The 15,565-nt window shown below is 38.3% G+C and overlaps 1 protein-coding gene across 6 annotated transcripts in view; it reads left to right on the forward strand.

Annotated features, from left to right (window-relative positions):
* DOCK3 (dedicator of cytokinesis 3) overlaps nt 1-15,565 on the forward strand; it is a 384,123-nt gene that overhangs the window by 205,549 nt on the left and 163,009 nt on the right. For 5 of the 6 annotated variants that reach the window (XM_059939761.1, XM_059939763.1, XM_059939762.1 and 2 more), the window contains exons 8-9: nt 6,301-6,342; nt 7,030-7,184. In XM_059939761.1, coding sequence (XP_059795744.1) covers nt 6,301-6,342; nt 7,030-7,184 — 197 coding nt within the window. Of the gene's footprint in view, nt 1-6,300; nt 6,343-7,029; nt 7,185-15,565 lie in introns of those variants that run through there. The other variant, XM_059939767.1, reaches the window with a different exon arrangement.

The raw sequence follows: 15,565 nt of genomic DNA on the forward strand, positions 1-15,565 counted from the left end.
GCTGAAAGCAAGAAACAGAAAAAGATAATCCATCCAAATGGCAACCAAAAGATGGCAGCAGTAGCTATTTTTATATCAGACAAAATAGGCTATTTTTAAAAAATAAATAAATTTATTTATTTATTTATTTTTGGCTGTGTTGGGTCTTCATTGCTGTGCACGGGCTTTCTCTAGTTGCGGCGAGTGGGGGCTACTCTTCGTTGTGGTGCATGGGCTTCTCATTGTGGTGGCTTCTTTTTGTTGTGGAGCATGGGCTCTAGGCACGTGGGCTTCAGTAGCTGTGGCACGTGGGCTCAGGAGTTGTGGCTCACAGGCTGTAGAGCGCAGGCTCAGTAGTTGTGGCGCATGGGCTTAGTTGCTCTGTGGCATGTGGGATCTTCCCGGACCAGGGCTCAAACCCGTGTCCCCTGCATAAGCAGGCGGATTCTTAACCCCTGCGCCACAAAGGAAGTCCCAAAATAGGCTTTAATTAAAAAACTGTAACAAGAAACAAAGAAGGTGATTATATAATGATAGAGGGGTCATTCATCAAGAGCATATAACAACTGTAAATATATATGCACCCAACTTCAGAGCACCTGAATCTATAGAGCAAATATTAACAGAACTGAAGCGAGAAATAGACAAGAATACAACAATATTAGATTCTTTAGTACCCCACTTTCAACAAGTGATAGATCATTCAGACAGAAAATCAATGAGGACACGTTGGACTTGAACTACACTTAGTACCAAATGGACCTAACAGTCATATTTGGAATATTAAGAATATTCTGTCCAATAGCAGCAGGATACACATTCTTCTCAAGTGCACATGGAACAATCTCCAGAATAGATCACATGTTAGGCCACAAAATAAGTCTTAACAAATATAAGAAGATAGAAATCATATGAAATATCTTTTCTGACTACAGTGATTTGAAACTAGAATTCAGTAACAGGGAGAAAACTGGAAAATCCACAAATATGTTGCAGTTAAGCAACAAAATCCTGAACAACCAATGAGTCAAAGAAGAAATCAAAAGGGAAATTAAAAAATATGTCCTGAGACAAGCAAAAATGGAAACACAACATGCTAAAACTTAGGGATGCAGTGAAAGCAAATCTAAGAGGAAAGTTTATAGTGAAAAATGCCTCCGTTAAGAAAAAAAGATCTCAAATAACCGAACTTTATACTTCGTAGAACTAGGAAAAGAACAAACTATTCCCAAAGTCAGCAGAAGGAAGGAGGTAACAAAGATCAGGGCAAAAATAAATGGAATAAAGAACAGAAAAACAATAGAAAAGATCAATGAAGCTAAGAGTTGGGTTTTTTTTTTGAAAAGACTAGTTGGCAAATATTTAGCTAGATTTAGCAAGAAAAAAGAGAAGTCAAGTAAATAAAATTATAAATGAAAGAAGAGACAGCTGATAAACAGAAATACAAATGATCGTAAGAGACTGCTATGAACAATTATATGCCAACAAATTGGACACCCTAAATAGAAACATACAACCTACCAAGACTAAATTATGAAGAAATAGGAAAACTGAACAGACCAGTAACAAGTAAGGAGATTGAATCAATAATCAAAAACTTCCTAACAAAGAAAAGCCCAGGACCAGATGGCTTCATGGGTGAATTTTATCAAACATTTAAGAAGAATGAATGCCAATCCTTCTGAAACTCTAACAAAAAATTCGAATAGGAGGAAACACTCTTCAAACTTATTTTACAAGGCCATCATTACCCTGATACCAAAGCCAGATAAGGACACTCCAAGAAAAGAAGGCCAATATCCCAGATGAATGTAGATACAAAAATTCTCAACAAAATGCTAGCAAACCAAATTCAACAGCACATTAACAGCACATGATCAAGTGGGATTTATTTCAGGAATGCAAGAATGGTTCAGCATCTGCAAATCAATCAATGTAATGTGCCACATTAACAAAATAAAGGATAAAAATCGTATGATCTAAACCTAAAATGGAAAAGAATCTGTAAAACATTATATATATACATATATATGTGTGTGTGTATATATATATATATATATAAATATAAACTGACTCACTTTGCTATATTCCTGAAACCAACACAACATTGTGAATCAACTGTAGTTCAATTAAAAAATCATAAGATCATCTCAATAGATGCAGAAAGAGCAATTGACAAAATTTCAACATCCTTTATAATAAAAACTCTCAAGAAAGTGGGCATAGAAGAAGCACACCTCAGTATAATGAAGCCATATATGAGAAGCCCACAGCTAACATCATACTCAGCAATGAAAGGTTGAAAGCTTTTTCTCTAAGATCAAGAACAAGACAAGGGTGCCCACTCTCACCATTCCTATTCAACATAGTACTGGAGGGACTTCCCTGGTGGCGCCATGGTTAAGAATCCACCTGCCAGTGGATTCGATCCCTGGCCCGGGAAGGTCCCATGTGCTGCAGAGCAATTAAGCCCATGCGCCACAACTACTGAACCTGCACTCTAGAGCCCGTGAGCCACAGCTACTCAGCCTGCGTGCCACAACTACTGAAGCCCACACGCCCTAGAGCCCATGCACTGCAACTACTGAGCCCATGTGCTGCAACTACTAAAGTCCACGTGCCTAGAGCCCATGGTCCGCAACAAGAGAAGCCACCACAATGAGAAGCCCGTGCACCGCAATGAAGAGTAGCCCCCGCTCGCCACAACTGGAGAAAGCCCGCACACAGCAACAAACACCCAACGCAGCCAGAAAAACCAACAACAACAACAAAAAACAAAAAAAGCCCCATAGTACTGGAAGCCCTAGCCAGAACAATAGAGCAGTTAGGCAAGAAGAAGAAAGAAAAGGCATCCAAATGGGAAAGAAAGAAAGAAACTGTCACTACTTGCAGATGACATGATCTTATACATAGAAAATTTTGAAGACTCCACCAAAAAACTGTTAGAATAAAAAAATTCAATAAAGTTTCAGGATACAAAATCAACATACATAAATCAATTACAAAAATCAGAATATCCTATGAACTATCTGAAAAAAAAATAAAGCAAACAATCCTATTTACAATAGCATAAAAAACAATAAAATACTTAGGAATAACTTTCACTGAGTAAGTAAAGGATCTGTATACTGAAAACTGTAAGATATTGATGAAATTAAAGAAGACAAAAATAAATGGAAAGATATCCCATGCTCAAGAATTGGAAGAGTTAATATTGTTAAAATATCCACCCTACCCAGAGCCATCTATAGATTCAATGCAATCCCTATAAAAATTCCAGTGGTGTTTTCCACAGAAATAGAAAAACCAATCCTAAAATTTGTATGGAACCACAATGGACTCTGAATAGCCAAAGCAATCTTGAGAAGGAAAAAAGCCTGGAAGCATCACACTTCCTGATTTTGAACTATATTATAAATCTGTAGTAATTCAAAACAGTGAATGTTGTACTGGCATAAAAACAGACACGTAGACCAATGGGACAGAATCAAAATCCCAGTAATAAACCCACACATATACAGTCAAGTAATATTTTAACAAGGGAACCAGTAATATTCACTGGGGAAAGGATAGTCTCTTCAATAAATGTTGGGAAAACTGGATATGCAGAAGAACGAAACTGTACTCCTGTTTTATGCCACGCACAAATATTAACTCCAAATGGATTAAGGACTTAAATGTTAGACCTGAAACCGTAAATCTCCTATAAGGAAACATAAGGGAAAAGCTGCTTGATGTTGGTGTTGGCAGTGATCTTTTGGATATGACGTCAAGAGCACAAGCAACAAAAGCAAAAATCAGCAAGTGGGACTATATCAAACAGAAAAGTTTCTGTACAGCAAAATATACAATCAACAAAATGAAAATTCAACCTGCAGAATAGGAGAAAATGTTTGCAAACCTTATATATGATAAAGGGTTAATATCCAAAATATGTAAGGAACTCTTAAAACTCAGTAGCAAAAAATCAATTATTCTGAGTTTTTAAATGAGAAAAAAATGTGACTTTTTTCCAAAGAAGTCATACATACATGAAAAGGTGTTTGATAATCACTAATCATCAGGGAAATGCAAATCAAAACCACAATGACATGCTACCTCACACCTGTTAGATATTACTTCACACCTATTTGCTTATCATTAAATAAATGCTCGCAAGGATATGGAGAAAAGAGAACTCTTATGCACTTTTGGTGGAAATGTACATTTGTACATTCCAAAATGCCAGTTCTGATGCCATTCTCTGGCTACCCATGTGGGGTGCTTTCAGACTAGGTTGAAGAGTTCTCCCCCAATTTTTTTTTTTTAATTTATTTTTTTGATTGCGTTGGATCTTCTTTGCTGCCCGCAGGCTTTCTCTAGTTGCAGCGAGCGAGGGCTACTCTTCGTTGCGGTGCACGGGCTTCTCAGCGGGGGCTACTCTTCATTGCGGTGCACGGGCTTCTCATTGTGGTGGCTTCTCTTGTTGCAGAACACGGGCTCTAGGCGCACGGGCTTCAGTAGTTGCAGCACGCTGGCTCAGTAGTTGTGGCTCTCGGGCTGTAGAGCGCAGGCTCAGTAGTTGTGGCACACAGGCTTAGTTGCTCCGCAGAATGTAGGATCTTCCTGGACCAGGGATCGAACCCGTGTCCCCTGCATTGCCATGCGGATTCATAACCACTGCGCCAGCAGGGAGGACCCAAGTTCTCCCCAAATTTGATGCCTCTGAAGTCTAGAATGATGTCTTTTATTGTCAGCCGGGATGATTTACACTGAAATTAGCTGTAAACACCCATATATAGTTATAATTGAACATTAATGTTTATGATTGGTAGTCATTTTTAAGAGTTAGTCAGTAAATTCACTTGAGAAGAATGCCTTAGTGTAGCCCCTAAAAATAAAACAATGGAAAGAGTTGTAGGCCAGTAACCTTCCCAGTGGGATATGGGTCAGTAAACCATAGAAAGCTTGCTTTTTTTTTTTTTTGAAAGCCTGATTTTTTTAAAGCTTTTTTTTTTTGTGAACTATTTTATATATGAAGTTTTCTGTTGTACATAAGCCTTCTATGTGATGGTTTCCCCAGCTGGTGGAGACCTGTTTTAATTATATTTAATATGTATCATGGGAACATATATTCCCATGGATGAACATTAATAGTCAATAATAATTAGCTAATATAGCTAATAATGCACATGAATATTTAATAATTAACTAATATAGCTAGTGAGATGCATTTAAATTAATATTTAATTGTACTTCAGTTTTATTTAGGGTTAAATGTGAATACTTGTTAAAAGAATGAAACCATTCTACTCAGCAACCAGTCTTATTAGCCATGTGATGTGGAACAGTTCACCAAATGAGAGCTGTCTCTCACAACCTGTAGGGGTCAAAGGAGGCAGGATAGAAACTCTCATTTTCAAGTCTCCTAAGACCAGGGACTTGAAGAATGGTGAACACACCTTTCTTCCTGGCCGGGGTTTACTTCTAAATGTGACTGACTTTTCTTTAATAACTAATTATAAAAATAGAACAGCAATAATAATAAGAATACTAATTATAGATAACAATGATCAACCACTTATAGTGTGTACTATGCTGGGTTAATCTGCACAAAACCCTATGAAGTTCAGCATGAAATGTTATCCTCACTTTACAGATGAGGAAAGTGAGAGTCAAGGTTTAAAATTTTGCACTTAGGTCCCTAACTACTATGTCTTGCTGCTTCCCATTATGTTGTTTGAACCTTGCATTAACCTTGTGAGGAAGACAACAAAAACTTGTATTTCATTTTTATAGTTGAGGGAAAATGTCCCTTGGAGAGAGTAAGCAATTTGTCTGGAGTTTCACAACCCATTTGCATGCAGCTGGGATTGGAATCTGCTTCTTCTAACTTTAGCCAGCAGCAAAGGAACAGCATGGAGAGATGTTTGGGAAGGAGCCACTTGTGGTTAAAGGCTATACCTTCTCCAGTGTGGAGAGCCTGAGGAAGCTGTGTCACGCAGTGCAGGATGTGATACATTGTGTGGAGAGGACAGTGGCAAAGCAAAAATCCAGTAGCAAGCACCCACCTGTGACTTGGCTGGTACTCTAAGGTAGAAAGGCCTGGGTTTGAATCCAGACTTTGCCACCTTCTTGCTGTGTGGGACCTTCAGCATTTCACTTCCTTACACTAAACCTTAGTTGGCTCTGTCAAATACAAATAACATTTGTCTAACAAGGTTATTAGAATTAAATGAGATCATATATGTAAAATATATATCAGAATGCCTAGCGTATAGAAGGTTCCTGGTAAAAGTTAGTTTCCTTCCCAATTGATTGAGTTTTTCTTTCTTTCCATAGCATTTATCTAGTCGGCAGAGCGTACAGCAAAGCACATCTCAGGTAAGCAACTTAACCAGGCCTCCCTATCTTTTCCCTCAATTCTTTCTTTTATGTGATTATAAAATAGGGATGCACCAAGAAATTACTGACTTCTTTTTTTTCTTTTTGATAATCTTTTATTTTTATTTATTTATTTATTTTTAACCACTGACTTCTTGATTGTGACCTAAGGAGCCCTGACCTCCAAGTGGACTTGGCTACTCTCCACTCCTCTGTGCAAATTTACACAAGCACAGTTGAAACAGAGTAGACCGAGAGACTAAAATGAATCAGTCTGAGAAAATAAAAATGGTATTTAGAATGGTAGCTATTACTATCTAACAGTATAAACCAAGTGCATCAGGGTCATGACAGCATCTCCAAGAAGTGACTTTGAAAATGGTTCTCTGGAGAATTTAGATGTTTGTGACCTGGTGGAGATTTTGAGTTCACTTATAAGTTGGAATTACTGTTCCCATATCTCCTTCACTCTGTTTACTTTTCCCAGCTGCATATTTGCCTACCTCAAATCAAGCATATTGACGCAACATCTGCTACTAGCAAAGAAAACACTTTCAATCTCCCTTTCTCTTAAATGATCCCCTTCAGCAGTATGAGGAGTTAGTCATTTAGTTTTAATTTTACTTATGATCAATATAATGAATAACTACAATATTAGCAATCACTGTTTTTTGCCTTCCTCATTAGGTAGATACAATGCGCCCACGACATGGGGAAACCTGTCGGATACCAGTGCCACATCACTTCTTCCTCAGTCTGAAGAGTTTCACCTACAATACCATTGGGGAAGATACCGATGTCTTCTTTTCCTTATATGATATGAGAGAAGGCAAGCAGATCAGGTAAAAGTTATTAGAAGCTCTGGTGAGGTTGAGACTCTGTATTAGAATGGTGTGTCCTAGATCGTAGGCATCTCTGGACTTCAGAGAAGATAGATGCACGGAGGAGGCAAAACAAGATAAAGTAACCTCCTCTTATTTAGCTGAGAGTTTTGCTTCAAATCCCAGTGTACCCTGAAGTCACATGTGGCCTCTTTTGTCCCTGTGCCTATTTCCACATGGAAGCTCAAAACTCAGTCTTGGCCATCACCACCTCAGGGAAAGCACAGGATGCATCTATTCAATGCCAGAGGAAACACATAGGAGAAACATAGAACAAAGCAAATTCAGCAAAGCGACCCAGCTCTTGAATGCAGGAAGCCCTGGGCTCTGTTTTCCTGCATGTGGGATAGAGAGGGCTCACAAGGAAATAGGCTAATGTTGTCCTGTTTGAGGGCAGCCCCAGCTCTCATTGTCCACCTAGCCCTGTAAAAGGAAGAGCATATTCTGGACAAAAGGGAAAGTTGGCCTGACTCTATCATTCCTCTTTAACTTGGATTGGAGGAGAAGCCACAGAAAGGGGCTGACATGCAGTAGACTGTGTGTCTTGAAAGAGCAATGAGACCCTTAAGCATGAGCAACTGCAGTAGTGTTTTTCCCCTTGAAAGGGAGGGAGAAATCAAGGAGACATTCTAGGCTTCTCTTCCTCTAGATGTCAGCAAGGCTCTAAAAGGGTGAGAAGACCTTTGTAGCCAACTTGGAATTTTAGGGAGCCCTGACTTTTCTCTGTGATTATCTTCTAGGTGGGGCAGAGAGAAAATAAATCTTGGGATACTTTCATGTTGCACATGGGAACTTCCTGTGTTAAGACTGCTTTATGGGTTGTTGTTGTTGTTTTACTTAAGATTTGAAAATAACTTTTACTTTTCCAATTGCGTGCTACATGTGGGAAGATTTTAAATGGAAGTTATAACAGAGTACAAAAAGAAAGCAGTTAATTTGTATGTTCCACAGTGCCTCTAGTCTTGACTATCCCACCCCGCTCCCCCCAAAATTAAAGCACTGTGCTTCACTTTGGTATAGGAGTAAAATGATATACTCACTGATGAGGGCATGTGGGTTTTCCTTGTCACCAGTGGCTCCCAGTATGTGCTTCTAGGAAAGCTGTGGTGGTGAAGGCAGCTACAGCTGCTGCACATAGGCAAGACTATAGGCCAGGGCTGCATGAATGTAGATTCTGACTGCTCTTGTTTTTCTACTAGACCAGAGGTTTGTAAACTTTCTTATTTAACATTTGTGTGTGGAAGAGTCCTTTTTCTTCAAGCTAAATTTTATAAGAAAGTTCAATAAATGAAACAGATAAAATAGAACTACTCTGCTGATGAAAGGGGAAGTAACAGGAATCTCACAATGTCCCTGCCCCTACCTAGTAAGTACCCTGCGGAACCACTGAAAGTACATGGGTTACAGTTTGAAAACCAGAGCACACTGTTTTGTCATCTTTGAGTGCCAGGGACTCTGTCTTCTCTCTCCATGATCCTAGCACCACACACAGTGCCTGTGCCCAGTACATTCTTTATCGGACTTACTGCACAGAGAAGATGCAAGCCCAGTACAGGCACCCCATTGCTCTGGTTTGTAATTCATGCAGGATCATCAGTCCATGCAGTTGTTTTATCTTTGGACTTACTGTTTATAATTTAGTCTCAAGAAACAATAAAACATTTTAAAAGAAGAAATGTAAAAAAAATTTTTATAGAGTTGCTGGAAATGATTAGGTCATTTAAAATCCCTACATATTAGAGAACTATACAACCTTCACATTCACGTAATAAAACTGTAAGATTCTCAATTGAAAATACACACTTTCTTTAGTTTTAAGAGTGAACTAACAAGTAGAATTTTAGACATAGGTTTAACCAATAAATGTTCTTTCTTCTTTCCATTAGGATTTGTGTAGTGTGTAAGCCCTTAAAAATTTTAGGTCATTGAGCTGGTATTATCAGATAATTATGCTTTCATTATGATTAATTATCAAATTGGTCACATATTACTTTTTTGAAGCAGTTGTCAGAAGTCACAAAAGATGAGGGGGATGTATTACATCAGGTGCACAGAGAATAGATACAGAGCAATCGGTTTAATTGTTTCTTCTCCTCAAGATAACTCCTTGAGTGACTATTTTTCCAGTCAAATATTTCTAGTCTGGCCTCCAATCAAATGGTGCTAGTCTAGTGTTCAGTATTGCCAGGACACACTCAACCTCTGTGCCAAAGAACACATGTGAGCGGGGGAGCAAACTAAAGAGAAGACCAGCTATTGCTCTACTCTTAAGTCTTATTGCTGATTCCACAGGCACACCTAGAAGGGCTAAAGTGAATGACAAATTGCCAACCCACATCGTGCATTCTGATATATGTTGACTGATGAGTATTAGATGATCTGCTGGAGGGCAGAAACAGCAGCTGGCAGGGCCTTGGTAGCTCTATTTTTTTGTTTCATTTCATCATTCCAAACAGAATCATAAATATTTAGCCTTGAAATCTAAATCTCTAATTAAGACCTCTCCCCTGAGCTTCAGGTCCTCATTTCCTTTTTTCTACCAGACATATGCCCTTGGATGTCCTTCAGACATCCATCAACATTTCTAAACTGTGTTCATTTTCTATCCTCACACATATACTTCCTCCTTAAATCAAGTGAAAGGCATTTGCTCAGAGATCCATATCAGAAACTTAGGAGTCCTCTTAGGCTCCTCCCTCTCTATCTCCATCCCTTCTCAGTTAATCACTGTATCTTATTAACTTCTATCTCCTAATGCCAATCAAATCACTACCCTCACTTTATCCTCACTGTCACCCCAGATCCTTCACATTTCTCCCCAAATGTAGACTCCCTGAATCTGTCTTCCTACCCTGAGTTATCTTCCACACCACCACCATACTTCTCTTTTAAAAATGCAAACTGTTCATGTCAGCTCCCACTTAGGCTAAAAGCCCTTGTTACTTAGCATGGCATAAAAGGCCCAGCATGATATAATTCTGCCTGTTTCTCTAACTTTATTTCATGCATCCTAGTTTACTCCTGATGACTTATTTGGCTTTTTCTAAACATGCCTTGCTCTTTCGTGCCTCTCTGCCTTTGTTGGCTTGGTAAACTCCTGTTCATTCTTTACAACTCAACTTTATGAAACCTTCCTCATTCTATTTATGAGTAGAATCAGTCCTGGGGCTTCATTGTACACATTATGTCACCCTGTACCTAGCTTTATCCCATTACCAGATATTATACTGTAATTATACACATGCATGTAGATTTCCCCCACTGGAATGGGAGCTTCCTTGTGTGTTTTTTGTACCATTTTCTCCCCAGTGCTAACCACAGGACTTTGGATACTGGAGCATTAAATAAATAGTTATTGAGTGAATGAATGAATAAATTCATCTATCAAATAAGTACCAATCAGTCCTGTGAATCAAGAAATTTTCATTTAGTTGAACAGTTTAGCAAGCATTTGCTGAGGGTTTCTTGTTTGTGGGCCCCTGCAATACCTGCTAGGGATTTAGAGTTAAAAAAGAAATGTCCCTGCCCCTGAGGAGGTCTGAACAGGGTATTACAGAATTCCTAAAAGATGTGAAACATGTTATTCCCAATTTTAAGTACCAAACAAGCTGAGTGGAAAAGTAAGATGGGCAGATGTCTTATTGACATGTGGCAAGACTTTAAGCATAATAAGAAGTCAGGGAGCTGAATGTAAAATAGTTGGCTGATGGGAAGCAGCAGCATAGCACAGGGAGATTGGCTCGGTGCTTTGCCATGACCTAAAAGGGTGGGATAGGGAGGATGGGAGGGAGGCTTAAGAGGGAGGGGATATGGGGACATGTGTATGCATATGGCTGATTCGCTTTGTTGTGCAACATAAACTAACATGGTATTGTGAAGCAATTATACTCCAATAAAGATGTATTTAAAAAAAAAAAAAAAGAAGTCAAGGAGGGACTTCCCTGGCGGTCCAGTGGTTAAGACTTTGCCTTCCAATGCAGGGGGTGCAGGTTCGATTCCTGGTTGGGGAGCTAAGATCTCACATGCCTCGTGGCCAAAAAACCAAAACTTAAAACAGAAGCAGCATTGTAACAAACTCAGTAAAGACTTTCAAAATGGTCCACATCAAAAAAAAAAAAAAATTCAGGGAAAAACAAACAAAAAATACAACCTATTAAGATAGAAACTTTTATAGAGCTTTTCAAGCTGAAAAAAATAAGAAGTCCTGGGGCTTCCCTGGTGGTGCAGTGGTTAAGAATCCGCCTGCCAATGCAAGGGACACGGGTTCGAGACCTGGTCCGGGAAGATCCCACATGCTGTGGAGCAGCTAAGCCCATGCGCCACAACTACTGAAGCCCACACACCTAGAGCCCGTGTTCCACAACAAGAGAAGCCACTGCAATGAGAAGCCCACACACCACAATGAGTAGCCCCTGCTCGCCACAACTAGAGAAAGCCCGCACACAGCAATGAAGACCCAACAGCCAAAAATAAATAAATAAATAAATTTATAAAAAAATAAATTTATAAAAAAACAAACAAACACAAAATTAGAAGTCCTATCCAAATCCTGGTTGTTTTATATATTTTTTCTAATCAGTTACATTTCAGACTTTGCTTCATATTTAGGATTAAATTGTATGGTTTGGGAAAGAAATACAGTCAGCTTTGCAATGATATACTGGGAGAGATGACTTATCCTGTCATGGTGAGCTGGATCAGTTGTCACCAGGGTTTTGAATTCAACATTTGAAGAACTATTTTTTTCTTCCTGTAGGTTGTCTTTTTTCACTTTCTTGGTAATGTTGATGCACAACACTTTTTAATTTTGATGAAGCCTACTGTATCTGTTTTTTCTTTTGTTGCTTGTGCTTTTGGTATCATAGAACACATTTTTAAAATTGTGTATGTATACTGTGACCAATCTGATACCAATAAACTTGTGCTCATATGTATAAGAATGTTACTTTTGTAATAGCAAATATTTTAAGGCAGTCTAAATGTTCATAAGAAGAGAAATGACTAGATAAATAATAGGGTAACCTTTGAAAAAATTGAGGTGAAAAGAAGTGAGAGAGGGACTGAATTAGGTTTCTATTGTTGCATAACAAATTACAACAAATTTAATGGATTTTAAAATTTCCCATCTTTTAGTTCATAGTTCTGTAGGTTAGAAGGCATTTCTGGGTTCTTTGTTCACGATATCACAAGATTGAAGTCAAAGTGTCAACTGGGCTGTGTTTTAATCTAAAAGCTCTAGGGGAAAATTTGCTTCCAAGTTCATTGGTTGTTGTTGGCAGGATTCAGTTTCTTTACAGTTGTGGGACTGAGGTTCAGTTTCCTTGCTGGCTGTCAGCTGAGAGCTGCTCTTATCTCCTAAAGGCCACCTGCCTTTCTTGCTATCTAGCCCCCTCCATCTTCAGGTTAGCAATAGTGCAGTGAATCCTTTCCATGCTGTGAATCTCTTACTTCCTTTTCTGCAATTAGCAGGAGAAAATTTGGCACTTTTAAAGGACTCATGGGGTTAGGTCAGGCTCACCCACATAATCTCCCTGTTTTATGGTCAACTGTGCCATATAACATAACCTAATTATGGGATTAAAAGTCACCATACTTACAGTCCCAGGGATTATACAGCCCTGGGATTATTGGGGGGGAAATTTAGGGGACCATTTTAGAGTTCTGCCTACAACAGAGACTACTTCTAAATACATAAACATGTTCTATATATGAAAGAAAGTTAATGAGATATTGTTCAGTGAAAACAGCAAGTTTACAACTGTATGTATAGTATTATTTTGTGGGGAAAAACTACATACATCTATATGTGTATAATGTATATATGTATTATAATTATTAATTTTTTAAAAGACTAAAGTTTTTTAAATAATCCTTGAACTGACAGATATTTGATGTTTTGGTACTAATTCTTTTTTTTTAAAGTACCTGGCAACAATCTTAAGGGAAAGACAGTTATAAAAAAATATAGCAAATATTGGTTTTGCTGTATGAGGAGAAAAATAAGAACAAAAATTTCTCAGTTATACTTCTCCCCTTCTTCAAGCCTTCTGACTTGGCAATCCAGAATAAACATCTGCTTGCTTTTGAGTGATAATGGGGTAAGAAAAGGACAAAGCCTATAAATGGCTAGAATTTTAAATGTCCTTTATATTTTTTCTCTAATATCATGGATTCCCTTCTATAAGGAACTCATTGCCTTTGTTAAAAATATTTTTCTGTTAAGAAAAAGAAAGAAAATATTTTTCTGTATACACATTATGAGTGTTAACTGTTATCTTAATCTATTTAATAATTACCACCTAATTACCTCCTCAAATCGTATAAAGAATATTCTTTTAGAAAAGAATTTGTGTTATGATCTTTATTTGCTTCTATATGGATACAGTTATCTTTTATGTGAGTTTCCTTATTCACAGGAGGAGTATTATTGTTTAACTGATTTTCTCTCTGTTACTGGTGTGCCTGTTAGTATGCCTGATTCTCTCGCTGGCCCCCTACAAATTTAGCAGAGTGCTCTAAAGCCTCTGGGTGCTAGTGATTGATTTTATCACTCAACCGGCTTTCCCTAAGGAGTCTTCAGTATGCCAGGTTTTTCTCCTAGGCCTTGGGAATACAAAGTTGCCCTCAGAAACTTAACCTCTCTTGATTATCATGTGAAAGCACTTATGTTAGCCATCTTTTCATGGATGCTGTGCAAAGCAAGCTAAAAGCCTCATTTCTAATTCTCCTGGAGTTTAGTCAGCATTCAAAATACCCTTGCGTAGAATGAACTTTTTCTTGAAAATCCGCTGCCTCTGTAATTGAAATAGAGGGTTCTGCCTGAGAGGCAAGCTTTCTACCCAAAAGAGATAATCTGCCTCTGAAAATCTCAGGTACCCCTAGAGAGAAATTTCCTTTTAAAATGATGGCGGAGAACTTTGTTAATTAAATCAAAGTTTTTCTTTTCTCTGCAAAAGAGGTCATGTCTTAACGATGCAACTAGAGCTTATCTGCGGTGCTCAGGCAGCCAGTGAAGGACCTGCACATCAGTCTTGGTCCTTCCACTTAGGGCCCCAAAGTTAGACAGGTATGGTCTAACCTGTCTTAACTTTGTCTGGGACATAGACTCCAGCTCACTACCCAACATTCCCCCAAGGATTTTCTGTCAGTCCCAGCAGGAATAAGAGAGGCTAATACCCTGACTGTGGTGACTATCAACATCACTTTCTTTTCCTACCCTGCTCTCATTGTCAATATGCATATCTTCCCTGGAAATTACAAAGATCTAGAGAAATTAAAAATTAGCTCACTCTCTCACACAAAGAAAGCCAGGAACCTGTGCCCTATGGATAGAGAAGCCAACGCATGAATATTTAAGTGAAACCGTTTATAATCTATTGTCTTATAAGTTTTCTCTTATAAGAATATATTTTTCTAATATAACACAAAGCTGAAAATATAGACAGAATGAATGCAAATGCAGTTTAAAGCTAAATATATTTCATTTCAGTGGCCAGGCTAACTCAACATGTTTCTACATACATGCTCAAGGTATCATATCTTGCTCTGAAACATTACGGTGAAAATCTGCTTAGAGATAGACAAGTTGAAACTGCCGTTTTAGATATGTACCTTGGCCTGTGGTTAATGTGTCTTTTTTCATCTGAGAATAAGGTGAGAAATTGCTCTCCTGTATGTGCCATCGTTTCATTATGTTCAGAGTCTAAATATCAGGCTGGGGAAATTTTTTAATACAATGTCCTACAGAGTCGGGACAAAAACAGTAAAAGAAGTGGTCAGGCTTCTTTAAGAAGTTCTGTGTTTACAAGAAATTTGCTGTCTACTCTGTCTAGACCATGACACACAGTGCAAAGTAGAATAGAATAACTAATGCTACTGACGTAAGTTTGGAAAAATCCTCTGCCTAGAGAGGAATGTGGAAAATTAAGGGGTATCAGAGGTATAAGTTATAGTGGATTGATATAGTCAGACGTTTATTTTTCACCTGTTATGTGCTCCCATTGGTATAGGCTCTAGAGACATGGCAGTGAGGAAAACACACAGAAATTCCTGTCCTTGTGAAACTTGTATTCTGGTAGGGGGAGTCAATCAATAAATATAACAAAGAGTAAATTGTAGAGTGTATTTGGAGGGATAAATGATATAGAATAGAAAAAGTTAAAGTACGAAGGAGGATTTGCTGTTTTGAATAAGGTGTTCAGGGTAGGCCTTACTGAGAAGGTGAACATACCATGGGACTATCTTCCAGGGGAGAGACCTTTTTTCTACCATCTTCTCATCCTTGGATCTCAAAATGACTTCCAAATTAATGAGGTGGACCAAGGGATGAAATTACAACCAGC

The sequence above is a fragment of the Balaenoptera ricei genome, chromosome 11, assembly GCF_028023285.1.
Source record: "Balaenoptera ricei isolate mBalRic1 chromosome 11, mBalRic1.hap2, whole genome shotgun sequence".
Taxonomy (NCBI): domain Eukaryota; kingdom Metazoa; phylum Chordata; class Mammalia; order Artiodactyla; family Balaenopteridae; genus Balaenoptera; species Balaenoptera ricei.